Below are 21961 nucleotides of genomic sequence, written 5' to 3' on the forward strand. Positions count from 1 at the left end.
ATGCTACAGCCAAGGAGAAATACAGTGCCTAATCACCTTTATAAAAGAGGTTCCACATCTTCTGCAGAGCTGCTCACACTTGTTGCAGCCAAAACTTTCCTCTGCCATCACTCGAGACAGACATTTTAGCAGTAGCTGATGAGGAGGACAAGGCTTGCCACTTGCTTCCCACCTGCTCTGTGGGCTGCAGGGTTGTTGAGATTCCTGTCTGCTGGGAATATTCAGAGTGACTTTGAACCTACGTTTTCTTCTCTGATATCACAGTTATTATGCAGAAGTCATACTTCTGATAGCTACCGATAGCAGAAGTCCTTGAAGAAAAAGGTCAAAAACCTCTCATATGTTAACCACAGAATTTCTAGTGCTCAGGGGCTTTTCTATTCAGAATCCAATTTATTTACATTTTTCCTTACTGGGAATGCTTACTTGCATCAATTCTTATTATCTGAAGTACTGCAATTGGATATGTCCCTGGAACCCATACATGAACCTCTGTGGTGGTTCCCATCTCTAAGAATGGACTTCATTCAGTTCCCTACCTTGTTACCTCCAAAAGACACCAAACTGAACTGCACCCAACCAGCGCTTTGGTTTTCCAAGCTTATAGCAGCGTGGAAAATATAATGAACTGAGAAGTAATGAGGTCTTGCCTAGGTTTCCAAAGCCTAAGAAGTAGCAGTTGGGGAGCAGCAGACTCTCAAACATAGCAATGAATGCACTTCTTGGCCTTGGTTCTACCGAAGCAGATGCCCAGGAGACACTCCCCACCCTGGAGGAGGCAATTATCCCCCAGCAGGTGACCCACTGCTGCAGCAGGCTGTTGTTTGCTGCCGTAAGTTTGCTGCTCCATCTGACAGCCTTTATATCTGAAGCTTAATGAGCACAGGATTCCTAGGAAAGGGTCATGTAGGGGATGTTATCTGTCTGAAATGTACTGACTGTATGATGTGGTGCCGCTGCCAGTGACCTTACATGTGTTAAAACTGACATCTGACAGCAACGGGTGAGTTCCTCCCGTTGTGAGCACTTGCTCTGTGTTCACACCTCTCTTCTGCAGTCCTGAGGCTGCAGTCAGCACTCTCCTGCTCTCATTTTCTCTTCCTCCAATTCCTTCTGATGGCTTGAAAAGGTACCTGGAATTACCACAGCTGGTGTATAGGGGTAGAGGAACATAAGCCTGGGGAAAACTCAATTACAGAAGAAGCTTGCAGAAGTACAGGAGGCAGTTAGATGTCCAGCTCCAACTGAATGCCCGTGGAAACCTGCTGCCAAGCTCAGGCCCTCAAAATACCGATTTGGGATTGGGTTATCCAAAGAGCTGAGCACCTCTGTGGTGTTTGCAGCAGAGTTCTGTGAATTAGGCTGTCCCCCAAAGAAACCCAACATCCTGTGGGCAGCTCTGGTATCTGGACTCAAAACCCATTTTCCTAGGTAGATGCCAGCAGTAATGTCTCTAGAATAACTAATGAGTGTGTTTTACTAATTGGCACTGTAGCTGCACTGACCTCCGGTTTTGTTTCACTTGAGTCTGATGTTTTGTGATTGTAGTTTGTAGTGACTGCAAGGAGAGCTGAAGGAGAGGAGGAAAGGGAGAAGGAGGAAAGAAAGGAAGGGGAAATGTGTTTGGTGGTGACAAGATGAGCTGCCCAGCAAATCTCATTACAAAGCAGAGAGATTTTAGAAGGATGAGCCTGAGCATTACTGACAATTGTTCTCCCAGCAATGATATTTAACTTCTCTCATTCCCAACTGAGTGCTGCCTTTGTCTGTAGACATAAAACCTCCCCTTTCCTTCTCTTCTGTGCAATTCCCTGCCCATTTGAGACTCAGTATTCCTGTGTCCATCAGCCTATTTCCTGCAGCAGCACAGCTGAACTGGGTTGGACCAGAAGCCAGCCACTTTTCCAGCTGTTTGCCATCACCCAGCTGTTGTGCAGTGCCATGCACACATGCTCCCCACGTGTGCATGCATAGAAACAGGAAGCACCTCTGGCAGCTGGATGCATCACATAGATGTGTATAAGGTACAGGTGGCTGGAAGGGAGGTAAAGGTAGTTGGAAGAGAGGAGGCTGTGAGCTGTGCCTGGAGCAGGGTGTGTGTGTGCTTTGGGCAGGGAGCAGGACATCTGTGAAGGGCTTGGAGCCATGGCTGCAAATCTGTGCTGGGGATTAGTGTGCTTTAAAGTGTGCTGTGTGCTGCAATAACCTCAGAGTGGGCCTTCAGAGAGCACCTGGGGGGAGCAAGGGGCAAGGGGCTTTGTATCTCTCCTCCCTCCCCCAGTGTCACCGCCATACAGCAGTGACAGGTCATGGTCCCAGAGATTCCAAACCCATCAGAGACAATCATCACTGATACCATTTACCTTTTCTCATCGTGTCTGTAAGATGTAGAGCTCCGGCCACTGGTCCAAATAAACATTTTAGAGGGTTGCCCAGTGTTGGCTTTGCTTGCTGCAGTGGGACGATGGAAGGACCTAGGGAAGAGTGATAGCTTTTGTCACTGCCCACCCAGAGCAGCAGACTAAGTTACACCCAGATCCGCCATGGCTGTGCCTGGGAGGGATTACTGGATAAACTTGAGCTGAGATGTAAAGTAATGAAAATGACAAATTGGTGGTGGGAATAAAGGATAAATCATGTTTGCCCCCCTGGTAAAATATGCACCACAGTGCACAGGCTTTGCACCAGGAACAAGAAATCGTTGGCAATTTAAGAAAAGGTTATAGCTGCATCCAATGTTATGGTGGTATTTTGTTGGAAGAAAGTGGCTGTTGTTTAAGCAAATGCATGCTTATTGCAATTTATTGGCTGCACAATGGCCCTCAGTGAGATGAGGCTCTCAGGCAAGGTGTCTGAATGAGGCAGAAGTATGAGACATAAACGCAGTGTTTTATGGAAATGTATCTGATGTGACAAAGATGTCTCTTCCCACAGAAAAATTACTGTCCCGAAACCATTTGGCCAGATCAGTCAGAGCTTTCTCTGAAGCTAATAAAGTATGGTTTGCTTGATGTTTCAACCTGGGCTTCAGGGATTTTTCTTCCAATATCACTTTCCAAGAGATTTCTCTAAAATCCCGCAGCATAAGCTCCTGCCTGGGGCTTCTTTGTTTCACAGGCGTGTGAGACAGGTGGTGCCTTCTCTAGTTCGGCCTTCTGTGTCTTCTGAAGAGGGGAAAGTCTGGGGGGTTTCATTTTAACTTCAAGCAATTAGATCTCATGAATGTGAAATACTGCATTGAACGGACCTCAAGAAGTGCTTCTCTTTTGTCTGGACCTGAAGGACTGCTCCGATTTAAGGAGTTATTTGCTATATCTAGTCCTAGAAGATTGTGGACACCCTGGATTAATTGAGTATGAACAACTGTCCTTCCAGATTGCAGTTTCATTGCCAGGCTTTAAGTATAAATAGTATGGATATTGCCAGTGGGGTTTCCATTCCTTCTCCTAATCTGCCCCTGAGTGCAGTGAAGTTGGCTATAATCTCCCTCTCTAGAAATGGAGCCATACAGATTTACACAGTGTTTCACGTTATTTCTTTGCTCAGCAATTTGTGCTTTTGGTTCTAACTGAGAAAAGTTTTAAGAAAAAACATGAATTATGCTGGATATTGAATGCTTTAATGCAGGTGTTCACACACTGGAGCTCACTGAAAAATACACCCAGCTGTTGATGCTGCCATCAGAGAAGGCACTTGAACTCCTCAGTGCTCCTTTCCTGGAAAAGTCTGTAATGCCGCTATCTACGTAAACATGCTAATTTCAATATTTGTGTAGTGATGAACCTGGGAGAATACTGAAATCCAGCTGAGGTGGCTGCAGGGAAAGACAGGCATGGCTGGGGGCCAAAATCAATGTGTACACAGATGGGCTGCTGGGTGACATAGCTGAGTGCTATCAGGCATGGCATGCACAGTAAATTGGTCATGAAAGTGGCTTCAAAGAAGGAAGGCAGTGGAAAGGGACTGTCCTCTGGTCTTTTCCCTGTGTCCATGGTCATCTCTGCAGGTCTGTGTGTCAGTAAACCTCTTTTTTTCTTGCAACAAGAATAGGTAAGCAATGGGGAATCAACAGTAAGAAAAAATCCTTCCTTCCTGTAATAACTGTAGTTTAGAAGGCAAAATAACATCTATCAGCCACCATCTAAGAATGCTCACAGAAATTTGTATTATGAGACCTTGGGTCTAACTCTACTCTGGTGTTTCTGCACCGAGCATTTCAGGAGAGTGCAGAGCAGCTACCTGAGAGGCCATGATGGGTGTTGGACTGAGACCTCAGCCAGGCTCAGCCCGGAGGCTCCTTAGTGCTGGAAAATAAAATGATGTTTGTATTTACCACTGCTGCCTTGAGGGTAAAGGATGGAAAGCCTGGCTGGCTGGGCTGCTGTGGCCTGATTGCTCCCAGAGATGGTGGTGAATGCTACCAGAGAGTCTGTTCCTAATTAGGAAAACCCTGGGCACTCGTTAGAGGTGATCAGCAGCTTCTGCTGCCTGCTTGAGTTGGCAGAGCTTCCTGGGTGAGGAGTAGACCCACAAACTCCAGAGCACATCACACAAGAGACATAGGGTGACAGCTGGGCAGTGAGGGGCTGCCCCATAGCGGGGATGCCAGGGGGGAAGAGAGGTGTCCTTCCTCATCTAACATCAAGGGATTTCAGAGTCCCTTGTGGTGCTGGCGACTATATGCCATATGTGATGGCATTAATGCTGCCTGCTTCATTAGCTGGGCAATCTGAGCTAACGGTCACTGTTTAACACACAATTGCACGCTTAATCTTGTGTAAAATCTTAAGTCTGATGACATCATGGAAGCTACACCAGAAGTCAGGTGGAAGTGACTCAATTCGTATCTCCTTTAGGCAGAGGTTATCTTTAAGGTGTGACATCTGCTGTTTCCTACTCACAGCTATGCAGTTAACTGCCAACCTGAGATTCTCCTGCCTGCATCCAGAGATGACCCTGAGGAGTTTGCTAGTCCTGGTATGGAAGTAATGTAAGAGCCAGAATCAGGACAAAAACAGAGTCTGAAACATCCAGCTTCCAGGTATGGCCCATTGCAACATGGAGGGGTAGATGAAAGTGGGGTTGGACCAGAGAGAGGTTGAGGTGAGGTGGTTAAAACTGAGCAGGTCAGTACCAAACTGGCAATTCCTGTGTTGTGACACTATTCACAGGGCAGTGTTTCCTTGAATTGCCTTTTTTCTCTGCAGGGCTCCATGTGAGCCCAGTGCCTGCTTCCCTGAATTCTACTTGTCTGTGGCCAGCATGGACTAAGAGGGAAAGCAATAAGTTAACTTACAGAAGAAATGCATTCGCATTAGTGGAAGACAGTTACCACTTAGGGAACATTTAACGCCCTGCCAGCAGCAACACTAAATCGTGAGGCAGTATCAAACGGTGTATTTCTGCCTTGTGACCAGACCTTGCTGTACTGTGAGCTAATGGGCACGGTGTGGGACAGAGCGACATAAATAACTGTGCTTGTTGGAGTATCCCAGGAGCTCTGGCTGCACTCAGTGACTAATCCAGCCAGCAAATGACCTTGAATTTGGGGTTCCTCATTACAGCAAGGGAAAACTGGGCAATGGGGAGCTGGTGCTTATGTACTAATGAGTTCAGGACGACTGGTTGCTAATGATGCTGCGTTAATGATTTCACCTCTATTTCTGGCCCTTCTCCTAAATCTTTCTTGAGCTGAGGGCTGAGCGTTCCACCTGGTTTTTGAGTTGAAGGAGGGTGATGCCTGGGATTGATCTCGCTGCGCTCCACTGGCACAGAAATGGCTGAGATGCTCTATGTCCCAAGGAGGAGGATGAGGCTGCTAGATATGACTGAAACTATCCCATGGGGATGTAACTTAGCTATGTGCAGAACACAGGGGCATATGGTTTTGTTTTCAAAGACAAAACTTTTAACTTCAGGTCATCCCTTATAATTATTAAATCCCTCTGCCCAGTATTATACAGGAGTCAAAGAGATGTTCAGAAAATTGAGTCATGCTTCTTTACTACATGATGACATCCAGTATGTACTTCACAAATAAATATTCCAAGGCAACCTCTAAATCATCCAGATTTTCATGTCATGATCTTTTTTTCTCCAGTACTGATCTATTTGTGAAAAACCTTTAAGCCTTATTATTCAGTTATTCTTTTAAGCCCTCGGCTTCTTTCCCACCTGGCCCCAAGAGCTACCTGCCTGGTAGGTAGTCCACACAGCGCAGATGCAGACTTTATAGTCTATACTCCTCGTGATCTTTTTGACTCCTCTTCCCTCTTTTTTCCCCAAAGCCTCTTCCTGTCCATTTCTACCTCCCTGTTAACTTGTTTCTCTCATCCTGGTTTCAGTGAATTCTGACTTAGCTGATCAAAAAGATCACTTTTTGAAGAAATTCTTGCATACACAGGTCAGCTACAAGAGAGAGAGAGCTGCTGCTTGTTATTGCAAACAAGAGAGTCACATTCTCTTTTCTTTGGTGACCTTCTGGGCTACTTCCAAGAGCCCTGAGAACATGGTTCAGCTCCCTTATTCACCTGAGGGCTGTGTCAGTCCTCCTGCTCAACCTGTCAGAGGACACCACCAGGCCACCTTCAACTGGCAGAGTGAAGAACCAGCCCCACTACTCCCATGTTTTGGTGCTGCTGAGTTTGTAATCTAAGCACGAGGCGATGCTTCTCTTGGCACTTCGCAGTTGCTGGGGATAATTGTCCCCTTTGCCTGTCAGGACTCTGCGGACATTTTTAGCTTTCTGTGCTTTGTCAGTTGTAAATTAATTTGAATCAACGTAGAAAGTGACACGTTGGACACGCGCTGTATTTATCATCTCTGCTGCTCCTGGGGTTCAGAAATCACCTATAACATGGGCTGGCTTTGGGAGGGTGTGCAGCAAGGTCAAGTGCTGGGTCACAAACCCCATGTTGGAGAGCAAAGGCAGTGCCATGTCCCATCAGCATTCCCTCCAGCTCCTCAGTGTCACACTCTTCCAGAAAAAAATCTGATCTGAGAAGTGCATGGTTTTTAAACATCCCTGAAGAGATGTTTCATTTGAGAAAGGCGGCACTAAAACCCTGTTAAAACCCTCCCTGTGTGGGAACACAAAGGGGGTGACAGGGAGAGCATCAGCTGCCCTTAGGAAACTGCAATGGAGGAGTGGGTTGTGGAGTGCTGTGGTTTGGAAGAGGGGTGAAGGCAGGGAGAGATGAACAGCCACAAGGCAGCACCCAAAGGGAAAGCAGAAACAGCTGGAGCAGATAGGGCAAGAGTGGCTTTTCTCCCACCTAAATCCTTGAGCAGCTCAATCATTTTTATCTCCTTTGAGTCCGACCCTGTGCCATCGAGAGCACCAGTCAGAACAAAGAGAAGGCAGAGGCAATGCTGAAAGGACAGCCCAGTGGGAGCTGAATGCTCTGGCACTATTTATTTTTGAGTCCACATTTGGATTAGCTGTAAAGAGCTGTGTGGATAAGCAAGCAGGCAATTACAGCTGGGACGTGCCGCTCATGAATGGAAATGGCTCCAATCTGCTCAGGACATATTGAAATTCTAATTCAGTTAGATTCCTTTAGTTACAGCGTGCATCACAAGCACTAAAAGCGATCGGATTAAAAAATAAATACAAGTCGTATGCTGTCTTTGCTCTGCCTTCCCCGTTCTCCTTTCTCCCCCTTCCCTCCCCTATGTTAGCTGTTGTTTGACTTTATTTTCTGTGGCAAAATAGAATGGTCTGCATTGAATAGCTTGTTAATTTTTATGAGAGTCTGGCAGTCTGCAGCTGGCTGAACGTGCTCACCGCTAACGGGTAGACAAATCCGGAGAGTAACTGAGGTTTCACATGTCATGTCTTGCTAAAGGCCATTACTCAGTGGTGTTTGTATTACCACAAACGTGCAGGTGCAAAACTGAGGTACAGAGCAAGGAGACTGTTTGCACAACTAAGGAATGGCCTTGATGGAGACAGGCAGCTTTAATAATTCCATGCTACAGACGTAACTGAGGCACGGAGCTGTGAAGTAAGCATCTCTGTGGCAAAGCCAAAAACCCAGTTCTGATCTCACAAGCATCCTTCCTGATTTTCTTAATACAAAAGGGTAAAATTTGCAGGATAAATACTCTGTGGTAATTTCTCATCTTTTCGGAACACCTCCCTCACTACCTGTAGCCTTTTGTTCCTTGAATACGATGAACTGTTGCAGTCAGCTTCACCAACTAGAATTTTGCATGCAAATGCCATAGAAGAAAACTGGAAATAAGTTCTCATGCATTAATTTCATATAATTTCCACTTTATGTGTCTTTATTTTTTTAAATGCAACTCTATAGAGGAAGTTGCCTATTGACTTTGGAGCCTAAGTCATGGACAGAACAGCTTCATCTCCATGGACTGCTGAACTTATTTTCTGTTTGCTTTGCCCACTGGTAGGAGTCTCCAGGCCCCTTGTCACAGACAGAAACCTTCTCTCCAAGTGGAAAAAACACTGAAGAACCCTAAATTTTACAGGAAAGGTGCATGATCCAGAGAACAATTTCCAGAATAAGAAAAGTGAAGTTTTTCTGATGGATTCATTTTCACAGACCAAATCCAGCCTGGGGAAAAAGGCTGAGAGAAAGTTAGAAATGAAATGGGGTACAATAAGGCAGAGGATTAGAAAGACGGGGAACATAACATACAAGGTAATAACAATGTGCTCACAAAAGAGAAAGTAAGAACGTATTCCTCAAAATAGTCATGAAATCTACAGAAGTAATGGAATGAAGTGGACAGGAAATCTGGTGAAGTGAGTCAAATGACTACTGAGATGAGGCTGACGAGCTGTGTTTGGTATAGTGCTGTGTCAGTCTACTGGGTAAAAATCACTGTAAGAACCAAATCATCTGCTTTGTGGGTGAGTTCAGAGTACGTTATGCTGGATTCTACAGATGCAGACATAGCCTCCTTGAAACACCAATAGCTTGAGAGCTTATGAATCTCTGTATAGATGTGTTCTTGTAATATACTTTTTAGCATAAAACCAATTTTTCTTGAGAGTCAGGAAAAAAAGATGATGAGAAAAAACAAAAGCAAAGTCTATATAGGAGGGAACAATGTGTCTACGCCCTCTATGCAGTCTTGAAACGACAAAGAGAACAAAATCTCTGCAGTCCTCTGAGGCCATAAATGCTCTGAACAGTGAAAGGGCCACATCCCCAAAACAAAAGTCCAATGTATTTTGGTCTAGAAGTGAAAACAATGGCAAGAACAGGCACAGATGCTTCCATTCCTCATATGGCAATAATCTATATTGATTACAGCAAGCGTCCAGCTTCGAGCAATGTCACTGCAGTGCTATTAATGTTGAAGAGTATTGAGTTTCTAAGGAGGTGAATGTCTTTTTCTCTCCCTAATCATGATTACTTGGTTTAGTACTTGAGCTAAGCTTTTATTTAACCAAGATAAATGGGTATTTCCAAAACCAGCCACTTAACACTATGCATCACATTATTACTCTCTTCTAAAATTTCTTGTCTTCTTTGCTATTTTACATAGCTGCTAAACACAAATAACAATAAGGAGGAGCTGTGCAGAATTCCTTAAGAATTAAAGATAAAAAAATAAATTAATAAATCTGATTTTGATTCATTACTTCCATCTATAGTGATAATATTTCCCCTCAACCAATCTAACATAAGGTTATACCTTCTATCATTTCCCTCTCTTGAAAGATGAGTACTCACATCACATTTCTGCAGACACTGCCAGCCTCGCTGACTAATATTTGTTGCTTTCTATTTGGAATCTCTCTTTGTCATTTAAGCTTATGTGCCAACACTGTAGGTTAACATTCAGAAGAGCAGATGGGGAATTAGAGGCAAAACTTCTGTCAGTGATAATGGGGCTTCTGTGCTTCATTTCCCTCAGGGCATGGGGAATGTTTCCCTTTTCAGTAGCTCCTTAGAACAGGGCTTTTCTTTCTTCTTCACAGACCAAGAAGGTGACTGCCTGCTGTAGGCACACATTGCTCACTGTCAAGAGATGGCACATAGATGAGCACATCTGTCCTGGGAGATGCTTCCAAGCTGAAGAACACCTCTTTGGGTCTGGTCATCCCCATGCTCTGTGGGCTTTGCTCTGGGCTATGTCACCAACACCATTCAGCAGACACCCAACAGCTGCTGAGTGACAGGAGCTAACAGGATCAAGAGGAATTCACTGTCCTAACAGGCCAAATGTCACACAGGAAATTAAAAGCAGTTTCTGCCTGTTAAGAGTGCATCCAAGGCAAGCTAGAGGCCTTACAAGAGTGCCACACAGCTGGTATCATCCCACTGTTTTCTTCTATGGGGCATCCATCGCTCAGCCAGGTCTCACCCAGCTTCTCCCTAACAACTGAAGGCTGCTGAGTCCCTGCTGAAGGAAGCAGATGCTGTGAACCAAGATGTGCAGATATCTGCTTTCCCTACTTTCTAGGGAAACTTCAAATTTGCCTCTTAATTTCCACTCTTTTTGAAGATTTTAACAAATTTCTTGCCTTTGTCTCTCCTAAGAATCCCCAAGGTCCAGTGATTTTTATTTTTATTTAAACTCATGACCAAGAATGCAGCTAAAGTAAGTTTAATCCAAAATGTTCCTCTTAAATGGCTTCTCCACAGATTCTGCTTGTTTCTAAAAGCTGGTATTTGAATTCCTCAAACTATGTAGGTCATTTTATGCAAAGATACCTGTGGGAAAGGTCACTGAGCTATCAGCTAGCACCCTGCAGCCAGCCCTGCTGCAACACTGGTGTGCTTCACTGTAATACAGCATAGGAAACAAATAACAGCTGGTCATCTCCCTCCTAATGTTCAGAGGGCTTTTCTCCTGTATTAATTTGATAGTAGTAATCCAATTAAAGCAAATGTCTTCAGAGGCTGTTGTGATGTGGACTGCAGTTTTACTTCATAAGATATAACTCTCACTCCTAACTGCTCCTCTCTCTTATATTGGAAATACTGTTGTGAATTTCCCATCTCAATGTTTTTATTTTTTTGAAAGCTGGTGTACAATCTTAATGAAGTCTATCATTTCAGTGCTCTTTGGTATGTACTTCAGAAGAGACTGGGTACTTGATTCTCCTCCTATTTACATCAGTGAGGCCAGGAGCTGAATTCAGAAGGAATCAAAGAGTAGGGCAATGGCACCAAAATTGTCAGCACCAGAGCAAATGTTTCTTCAGTTTGATTTGCTGTTTCAGGAGCACAGCCTTGGTCCAATCCCCAGCTGGACTAACACTGAAGGTTTCTGTGGAATAACTCCTTAAACTGGAAGGAGGTTCCAGAATCTAAATAGAATCCTTACTTAAAGAATACTCAAAAAGTCAGTTTTCACCTTCATGCAAGCCAAAAAAGAGATTCTCAGCGTCTGTAAGGATTCAAAAATTGATGTGGAACATTTTGTCCTGTAGTAAGTTTGCGATGCCTTCATAGTATTTGTATTTCCACCTTTTGCCACAATGGAAATTCAGGTCATATGTTCAATCAAAGTCAAGCATTTTATCACCCTTCTGCTCAAATATCTGCTTAAAAGGTAACACCAGCAGCTCTGTAAGCGATAGATGTATTAAGACATAAGGAAAGTCAGCCTTTTGCTCTGTATATAAGAAAAGATTTTTTAATTATATATATATTTAATATCCTGGTGGAGCCATGTGCTATGAGAACATGTTACCATCAAAAGTGGTCTGCCATCGACACCTCACAGCTGTAGGAAAACATGGTTACTTGAGTACTTTGGCTGCCAGAGTGCTCCCCAGTGAGATCTGTCTGCTGGTGGGAGGTTCTGAGCTCACAGCAGGAGCTTTGCTATCAAACCCACTTGCCAAGTGGGAACTGGCAATTCAGTTCCTCTCCCTTGGGTGCAGAGAAAAGCAGTATCTATTTAATCTGGAGTTTAGAAAGCTGGAGCAGAATTCATTGCCCAGAACCTTTCCATCTTCCGTTTATACCCTAAGGAATGCTTTTCTTCACCATTGCATCCAAAGCTCTCACTTCACTCACTGCTGCTGGAGCAATGTGTTTTTGGTAGCCAGCTCCTTCTGGAGTTTTCTGGTTCCAGGCTGGCCCTGTTCTGAAGATACCATAAGATACACCACCGGTGTTAAGGTGCAGGAATATACCTGCATATATCCTGGTTCTGCAGGTTTTGATGCTCAGAATTAATTCCCTGAGGTATGCAAGCACTGAGCAGTGGCCACTGAGCAGTGGTATCTATGTGCATGTTAGAATGAACTTTGTCCTAACAAATGATATATATAAGAGTATTTCCTGTGGCATCTACTCTGCCACTTCCATGAAAAACACAGAGCTGATCCAGAAGTAGTTAATTTGGCTGTTGTAATACAATCAAGGTGAAAAGCAGCACTGGAAGACCGCCTGTGGATTTCAGAGTCCCCATAGTTAAACTAAATGTCATCGTACTACATGTGGCTGCTGATTTCAGGTTTGCTAATTTGTAAAACAATGCGAAGAACATGCTGCAATTGAGAGCGGAGCAGCTGAATTATAGGTACTTATGCAGCACAGTAGGGACATGAATTCTCTTTATTGCACAAACCTGTCTCTAATTAATAGAAATAGTAGCATATTCTTGCTCTGCTTTCATTAATTCAGACCGATAGCTTTGGAAGGTTGGATTGGGTTAGGAACTGTTCTGGGTATTTTTGGAAGAACAGGACAGAACCACAAGACTTTCTTGACTTTTCAGCATGAGTCCTGATCTCCTTCAATGTGCAAGGAGCAAAATTACTAGCAGTGCCCTGCTGTGTGTAACAAACCATCTGTCACCAGAATTGTAGCTTTATTTTTTTCCCCCATACTTCTGGGAGAAAAGACCTATACTTCCCCAGCTGCCTGTCTGAACTGAGCATTATGAAATGTATTTTAGAACCTTGAGAAACAGCCACAGTGTGTCCAAAGCCTACTTAAACCCCAGCAGCTCTCCACTGACGCTGGCACCTGCTGATAAAAACTGGCTTCGGGCTTTACCTAACAAGCTGCAAACGATCTGAACAGCTATGACTCCTTCAAAGAGAGTTTTATAGGCCTTTCCTCTTCTCTGAGGAGGCATAAACATATCAAGCCCTCGAATTTTGCTTTATTTATCTCGGTGGAATGGCATGATATTGTTCCCACAGAAGCGCTGGTGATACTTCACCAAAGCAGACAGGAGGGAATGGCATTAGGAGTAGCTGAGGCATGAGTTGGTTTAGCCATTGGTGGTGAACACCACAATAATAGCATAGGCTTCAGCCTGGGTGTATTTTATTACTTTGGGTGTTTCAAGGACTAAAAGGAAGGGCTTTCTAGAAGGGTGTTGGAAAAGTATGAAAGCTGAATGGCTACATGAGAGGCAGAGGGCTTCACTTTGCTTGGCAGAATGCTTTGCCCCAGTGGGACAACAGCCACTTCCCTCTCAGGGTCAGAGGCATGGGAATAGATATGGCAGACAGGACTTTCTTCCCAATGGTTCATTGAAAAAATATTAATCTTCATAGCTTTCTTACATGAAGTACATACTGACCATTGAACTGCTCTAAGAAGGGCCTTTTATTGATATGACTCCTTAGCCAAGCGTAATGCAATTAAACGATTGGATTTCATTAAGCATATTGACAGGGTGTCAGTGACGATTTCCATTCCTCCCATTATTTCTATAAATAAAGTCATCTGACATAATCAGAAAATATGAACGTGCTAGACCTCCATTAATTCTTCCCCATACTAATCTAAGAGCTGGGCAGATGTTTATTAATACCTTGTTACACCGCATTCATCAGCTGTTTCCAAAAATAGAAGGGCTGAGACCTGATCTCTTGCTGAAGGTTAAATGAGAACAGACCTGCCTAAATCTAGACTTCTGATTAACTTTTGGACAATATTTTTGTTCTTTATCAAAATATTTCTGAAAATTTTACCCTTTCTTTCCCTCTCTCTCCCCCTCTTTAGTGTGCTTTGGACCATGGGTGAAGCTCAATGGTGCTCCAATCCCCCCAGCATGGAATTCCTTTAGCAGAGGTCCTGAAGTCTCTCTGGATTTCTGTGGACCTGAACAACATCTGCCTGTGACCTTCCCTCTGCTTCTCCCTCCTGGAAGGTATGTAAAGAAGTGTCCTAGTTGACACCACTTGGTGCTGTGTCTTTGCTGGTAATTGCTGGTAGCTTCTTGTGGATGGGTGTGAGAAACAGAAGGTAAGGGTGGATGTGCACTGAACTGTGAGGGTGCTGAGGGATGACCCGTAGGATGTCACACACCCCTCTAGACTCCTAGAGGCGGATTTTAGAGCTGGTCAGACCTCAGCCCCGAGTCATTTCCCACTGTCACCTGAGCTGGCTCTTCTCCCAAATTATCCACTTTTAGCACTCTTCCCCTTTCCTGGTACTCCATTTGCAGAAGTGCACATAAGCACCTATTCTTTGGGTCAGCATTTCAATTAGTTTTAAATTACACACTTCTATTTCCTAGGTCTTTACTTATTTATTATTATTTATATTGAGTCTTTTTCTGAGTGTTTGCATTGATTCTGATAAATCTGTTGGGTGCTTATCTCTATAAACAGATCAATAGCTTTTGGACTGCGCTTTCTGAAGCAACAGATTGAGAGGCTTGCTTCAAACTTGAAAGCCTCTGTATGGAATGTATTAATATATCCATCCATTACAAATGTATGATTGATAAAATGACTTCAACCCCACTAAAAAGTAAGTGGACCTTGTACCATTTCTTCATGGACAATTCTATTTGGCAGTTGCCAGTCTTATACCTTTTTACTTTACAGACTCCCTCAGTGCACAAAGGGAACTGAAGCTACCTGTGTTATGATGAAGTTCTTTCCAGAGCTGACAGGGTTGGGATAATTACAGGCCTTGTTAATTATGAGTCCCAGCAGACAAGGAGCATCATGGGTGTCTCCAAGGGACTCAGCTAATCCCTTGGGATCTAAAATGAATGATCTGACAGGAACCAATCTCCCATCTCAAATGGTAAATTCTCCCTTCTCCTAAACTACAGGAGAAAAAAAAAATCAACAAACAACCCTACATCCTTTAAACTGATACTGAATTGAAACTAGGCACAAAACAAGTGTTTCATTTTTATTTCTAGCTGCTCAAAAAAGACCTGTATGCACTGTCTTTCCCTAAGCCTATTTTGGGCTAAATAAGAAAACACAGTTCCACAAAATCTCTGTGTGAAGCCAGCAGAAACACAGTAAGATAATAGTGCTGCAAGATAAGGAGGATTAAGATTACCTCTGGGCTTTTTTAAGAAATAAAGGGTGAAAAAGTTAATGGAATGCTCAAATGGGAGATGTTGCTGGGGCCTGCAAAAAGTGATAGACTGAGATAGCTTGGTTCACAGCAGGCACTTTGTGTGGAAGACCGTTGCATGGCCAGCCTTTTCCATGTGGATTGAATTCTACACAGATTATGGCATAGCACTTCTAGGAGCTATGGGTAATGAAGGTGATAATTTCCAGCTGATGTACACAGAAAAGAAGTAACTGAAGCACAATGATTTGTCCATTAGCATAATGAGAAATACAACGGCTGGTAATACAATGGCATAATCGTTGCGAGGTGGGCAGTACATCTCCTGTTGGCTGGAAGATCCCTTGGAGGATGAGCTATTTGTTACCACAGTGGAAGGGGCTGTCTATTGATTATGCCTCATTTAGGAAAGTGTAATGGTTGCCTCCCATCCACTTGTGATTTTTCTGTGCCAATTTGTGTCTCGCTTAATGCAAGAAAAGGCTGTGGTGCAAGCACAGCAGTGCCTCCTGCGTTCTGCTTTCAAGAGCAGCACAAACTGAGACTTTACATTGTTGTGGAAATTAGAAGTAGCTTTAATCACTGTGGTGAGTCTGAGTGGAATATTCTGTGGAGACAATAACAGCCACTGACAATCCAAATGCAGTGGAGGCCTGGTCTGGCTTGTATTGAAGCTGAAGTAATATTTCTATTGTATTTAATGGACATCAGCCTCAGAAGAGCGCACTTCAGATTGAACTTCTCTGCTTTTGCAGAGATCCTATTAGATTTGCAGAGTTGATATTAGATTTGCTATGTGGTATGAGAACATGATTATTCAGTTAAATTACTTTTTCATTTAATAATACATTCTTTTCTACAAGGTTTTTTTTTTCTGAAGTCCTTTCTACCTGTTTGCATTCAGCTGGTTAGGGAACTCACGCTGGCTTTCTGTCTTGAATTATTGCACAGTGTTGCTCGGCAGAATTAAACAGCTCTCTCCCACTTCTCAGATGAGTGTCTCTGTACTAAACTTCTTGTCTCCTGAGCAGAGCGTTCCTGTTTTACTGCTGGGATCAAACCAGGGAGACTCTCTTGAGTTACTGGGAAACTTAAATCAGAGGAAATTCTTGACCTTAAGCATTTCTTCATACTTGAGCCTTTCCTATTGCAGCATGCAGGGAGGCTTTGTGGGCCTTTTTCCAAGGAAACAGATCTCTAAGCTCCAAACTGTATTATATTATTTGTAGTATTTACATTTGTAATGCTGGCAGTGTTCTAAGTGCTTTGTAGAGACACTGGAAGACAAAGTCCCTGCCCAAAGAGCTTAATATTCATATTTTATTCAAAATGAAAAGTATCCCTACTTTGAGTCTGTAAGACACCGGATTAAAAAGGCTTTTCTCCGTATGCCTGCATATAGAAATACAGCCCCAAGGGGAGCAAAGGAGGTGGCTGTGGAGAGAAGGGAGCCAGCACTGCAGTACACAAAGCAACCTGGAGATGCGCTCCCAGCCTGGGGTCCTCATGGACCCTCTGTCCCTGCGAGCCCAGCTGGGATCAGAAATAAGGAGGATATAAAGCGCAGTTCCCTAACCCTGACTGCACAGACTGCACTATTCCTGATATTTTGTCACATCATAATTAGTTGCTATTTCTATGTAAGTAAGATAGTGATAAAATTATTTCTAAAAATACATTAATTCATTAACATTTGAAGAAATTTGAGTAGTATTTGAAGAAATCTTGGAGAAAAGCTATATTCCTCCATGAGGTATACTTGAAGTTCAGTGGAAGAATCATAGAATCAGTAAGGCTATAAAAGATCACTGAGGTCACCGAGTCCAACCACAAACACACCCCCACCAGTCCCACTGACCACCTCCCTCAGTGCCACATCTCCATGCTTCTTGAACACCTTTCTGGGCAACCTGTTCCAACGAAGCGGAACTGGGATAACTTTGCCATAACAAACAACAGGGAGAGTGAAGTGGAGCACAGTGTTCAGGGAGGGAACAGGGAATGCATCTAATACATTTCCGAGCAGAATGCAAATCCAATATTACACACAGGGAGAAGCAGAGCCAAGAGTTTTAGAAGCCTAAGATCTCCAGCTAGCTACAGAAGTTTAACGTGTTTCCACGAGTTACATTTGTAAAAACAAGACTGGAAAATTGGAATTAGCAAATGAGTAAATTAAACTGGAATTTGAGCAAAGAGGTTTGAAAGTAGATTTAATCACTCCAGTCATCGCTGGCTTTGCCTCCAACATTTTTTCTTTTTTCCTTTGAAAACAGTCCATGAATTTTTACTGGATCTGAAGTTGTTTCCACTATAGACACGAGAGATTTTGCAGGGAAATCTGCTGGTGTTGTGGAACAGCAACAAGAACATCCCCTAAAGAGGCATTAAGGTTCTGACTTAATGACCTCCCTTTTGTGGAGCACTCATCGCAGATACAATTTCTGGGCTTCACTCCTGGCCACAACACAAGGACAAACACACTCAATGCAAACCTTGCTGGGAATGTCTGTAACAGCCTAAACCCAAATCTGTCTTTCCAGAGTTAATTACTTCTGAAACCTAAGCGAGACGCAAAGAAAACTGCAGGTACCAGCAGGACAAGTGACTCTGGCTATTGGCTGCACAGCAGGAATGTCACCCCATAGCAGCAGGCAGGGAAGAGCTGTGGGGGACCCTGAGGTGCACAGTGTGCCCAGCACCTGCACTGAGCTCCCTGCCAAATTCACTAAGCTAAATCCACCCCCATACAATGTTATGTTGATTAACGCAGGAGCTGGGGTGCTGACTCTGATATAAGCCAGAGAGCCCAAAGATGGAGAAAGCAATAAGCATTAGTAAAAGGAAGCAGCAGGTCGTGAATCACCCTGATGATTTTGTCAGTGTTTTGTCTGTTCCATAAAGACCCAGACCTGATATTTTATTGTACTGAGTCTCAAGGAACACTGCAAGGGTGTTAGAGGTAAGGAAACAGGTACAGAACAGTCCAACTACTCACCGTGATCGTACCTACTGAGTCACAATTAGATCCAAGGCTTCCCTCTGCAATTTGCAAGGTTAGATCACACTGATTTCATCAACAAGGTCATTTGAGCACCCACACTTAATCCAAAATCTAGGTCGATACTTGTTTAGGCGATTTACCTAATCTCTTTAAGACAATTAACTAGTGTTGATGTCCTAAGGAAAAGTCTCTCTGCCCTGTCTGGAGCACAAGGATTTGAGGTCAGAGTTAGGTGAAGGGTCTTTTCAAGGCACTCTGGAAACAAATCAAGTTCTCTTTAGAGACAGACCACTCGCAGAGAGGAGATTGCAAGTAATTTTGTGTTGCTTTTTGGCTTCAGCGTTTTGGCTGCTTTGGAAGCAACCAGAACATGTGTCACTGTTGCTGGAGCACTTGTAAGTCAGGAGCTTTTGCTCCAATGAGTTTTCCTGTTTCCACAGTCACTTGCAGTCCCTGACCAAGCAGACCTTGAATGCTCTGATGCCCTTCCAACATTGCCATATTCTGCCTCTTGGCCTGTCAGGCCACTAGCCCTGGGACCATGTGATAGCACCAAATTTCTTGTTATGGGAGAGGATGGGAAAGTTCACTCAAAGTCTCTGATGCTTGAATGCCAAGCCACTAATCTTCAGTAAGTCCTAATTCAGAAATCAGTCTTATTTTATTGGAAATACTTACAAAGATAATCTGTGGATAAAAGGTCAAATGATCATTTCAGGCTTTCAGGTTAAATTTTAGGAAGGGTTTTGAGGAAAAGGCCTTGAATCCTTGCAGCCAAAGCTACTCTGTGTATTGCGGTTGCTGGATGGATCTGAAATAAACCATTTCTACATGCTTTTGGCTGAGAATATGTGACTGACATCTCCTAAGATTAACCCTCATCTTTCTGATTGGTCCAAGAAAAATAACATATCCCACAGCAGTGATGTTTCCATGAGGCTGCTATCAAGTTATGTAGAATTGCCAGCGTGCAGTTCATGGTACCTACAATCTTCTTCTCCCTTAAAAAGATTGATGAAATTTTATCTGGATACAAAACCAAACAGAGCATGAAGGCCCACGGGGTTGGGTGCTGTGGATGCTCATCTCAGGTACCCTATTGCCTCACTGCTGGCAGCAACAGATAAATGTACCCATGCTCTGAGCTCAGGCTCACCAGATGGAATTGCATCCCATTTAGAGGTAATACTGAACTACTGTAGCCTCATGAGCAGAGGTCACTGGTTGTATCAACTCAGCTTATAGGCTTTGGACTGAGAGAGAGTTTGAAGCATAACTGGGGATCCTGATGCCAAATATCCTAAACCTGGGAGCACATCATGCAGCAGCTACACCTGGAAGCAGTACTGCAGCTCACCTAGTGAGATTTTATAGCAATGCTTGCCATCCACTCCATAGGAAGCATGTTACCTTGTCTGGCTGACAAATTGCAAAAGCAACGATTTTACTCCAAAAACAAATAAACCTCCCATTAGACCAGTGAGAAGCAATATTAAATCTCATTCTTCTACATTCAGGAAGCACTTATATAGGGTCCCATGTTGATATTTGGAAAAATGGCAGCTTATATGAGAAAACGTATGCACATAGCATACATATCACAATCTTCTTGGCATGGTGTACAATATTGGAGTCAAAAGTTATATGGCAGACATTGACTAGCACAAAACAATATTTACACACGAGACAGTCAAGGAATATGGTAAATGCAAGAATAATTGTTGATGAATTCAACACATTCTTGACAAGCCATTCAGTCCAAGCTGGAGTAGGAAGGACCCTTGTTTTGAAGTCGTCTGCTGTATTTGTTGCAAGCCACTGCTAAATCACATCCCTTTGTCCTAACTGTAGAGCTGGGCTGAGCACATGGCAAGACTTCTCAGCCCAGAGACCTTCCTATAACACAGGTCCCTATCCTTATGTACTTTCTTCTATTAATGCCAGACTAAAAATCTTAAAAACTGAAAGCATAATGAAAGATACTGCACTGATGTTGACTGTTTTGTCATCATACCATTTTTAATGTTATATATCCTAATGCTGAAACTCAACATTGCTAGGAGCTGTCAGACCAAACTTTTAATCTTTGCTATGTTAATTTCAACAGGTAGGAACAGTTAAGGCACAGCTTGCTGAACTTACTGAAAGCATGGCAAGTGAGAGCAATCAGCCTTGGAACTGCAGGTGGATGCTGGCTCCAGGTGCCCACCATCAAGCTCAGACTGGGAGCAGATAAATAGCTCACCCAGGAGCAGTGGTGGCTGGTTGTGGAGTTTTCTGCTAAGGTGTTTGGAAGAAGGCAGCTCTGGGATGTACTGGCTGAAGGAGTGAGGAACAGTTTGACGTGGAGAAAGAAGTGTGCATCCAAGGTACAGTGTCAAAAGCATTGAACTAGTCTCTTTCTGCCTATTTGTTACTTTCTTGTGTTTTGTGCCCTTTGTTATTGTAGCCTTTTGGGTGGAAAAGTGTGTTTTGTTGTGCTAAGGCACTGCTTTTTGTGTGTTTACCTTAAAGCTCAGCGAAGCTCATTGTATGAACTTTCCTCTTTGTGTAGGAATGTGGCTATGGAAGTGGAGTGCAGAAAGGCATCTATTGATTTATATCTCTTAGTGTTTGACAGGAGCAGATCAGGGGCTCAGTTCAGCTGTTGGAATGTACTAAATGCAGTCTGGTTCTGCAATTATTATGTATAAGTTATCTTTGATGCTGCTTTAGAAGTATTGTAGAAGGTGAAACAAAGCCAGCTTTATAGGCAATAAAAACAGAGTGGTATTATTTAGGCTAAAATGAGTCAATATTTGGAAATTTCCACTGTTAGCAAAAAGACCTTGCCTGAGGGAGACTGCTTGGTGCTGCCTGCAGTGAGCCTGCACCAGATGGGAGAGCAGCACAGCATCATGAAGCAGAGCAGCAGTGATCCTGTAGCTGCTGGAGGCAGTGCTGGGGGTGCAGCTTGAGGGTGGTGAGAGCTTGACCAGGAGAAATGGCAGGTGGGCTCTCAGAAATATGGGTAAGCACTGCTTTAGTTGCACGGTGGCACAGGATGAGTGGGGGGGTCTGTATGTCTGGTAGAAGGGGACATGAGCCTAGTTACTGAGGCATAGAGTGAGCAGAGCATAGCCATAGGTTTTAATTAATGGGTGGAGGAAAAAGCCAGCTTGAGTAAGGTGTGAAATACCTGGAGTCTTGTCCCTGGTTGTACTTGAAGCTGACTGTCTTGTACTGATGCTTGTCCTATAAAACTGACAGCAGTAATGAATGATAGTGTGTATTTCTGTAACCTCAGCACACCTAACAATGTGCCATTGACACCAATTTTGAGGGCTGGATTGCAGCCAGTTTTTGAAGTGGCAGTAGCTTGGCTGTGGTCCTACAGTGGGGAGCACTACTGTGTGCTGCTTGTGATCATGGTGGGGTGTGGGGCTTGCCTTTCCCTTCTCCTCAGTACCTCCCTTCCCAAGCAAACAGATCTTCCTTACACCAATGCTGTGTGTCCAGGGTTGTCTAGAAGGCATTAAGGATGTCACTTGCTCAGCCTGAGCACCACCTAGGTAGTCTCAGTGGAAGGTTCAAACTAGAAAGCTACCTCCTCTACTTACACAAGTTGTGCGTGTGTTAATCAGCTTCCTAATTGGAGCAGGTGTCTGTGGTACCAGACAGCAGGTGCAATGACACTGCTGGATGA

General features: G+C 43.7%; 1 protein-coding gene across 6 annotated transcripts in view; it reads right to left on the reverse strand.

Moving 5' to 3' along the window:
- LOC140256334 (calcium-activated potassium channel subunit beta-2) overlaps positions 1-21961 on the reverse strand; it is a 106825-nt gene that overhangs the window by 10406 nt on the left and 74458 nt on the right. For all 6 annotated transcript variants that reach the window (XM_072344783.1, XM_072344787.1, XM_072344785.1 and 3 more), the window contains exon 2: positions 2364-2474. In XM_072344783.1, coding sequence (XP_072200884.1) covers positions 2364-2474 — 111 coding nt within the window. The remainder of the gene's footprint in view (positions 1-2363; positions 2475-21961) is intronic.

This window comes from Excalfactoria chinensis, chromosome 9, assembly GCF_039878825.1.
Source record: "Excalfactoria chinensis isolate bCotChi1 chromosome 9, bCotChi1.hap2, whole genome shotgun sequence".
In the NCBI taxonomy this organism is placed as follows: domain Eukaryota; kingdom Metazoa; phylum Chordata; class Aves; order Galliformes; family Phasianidae; genus Excalfactoria; species Excalfactoria chinensis.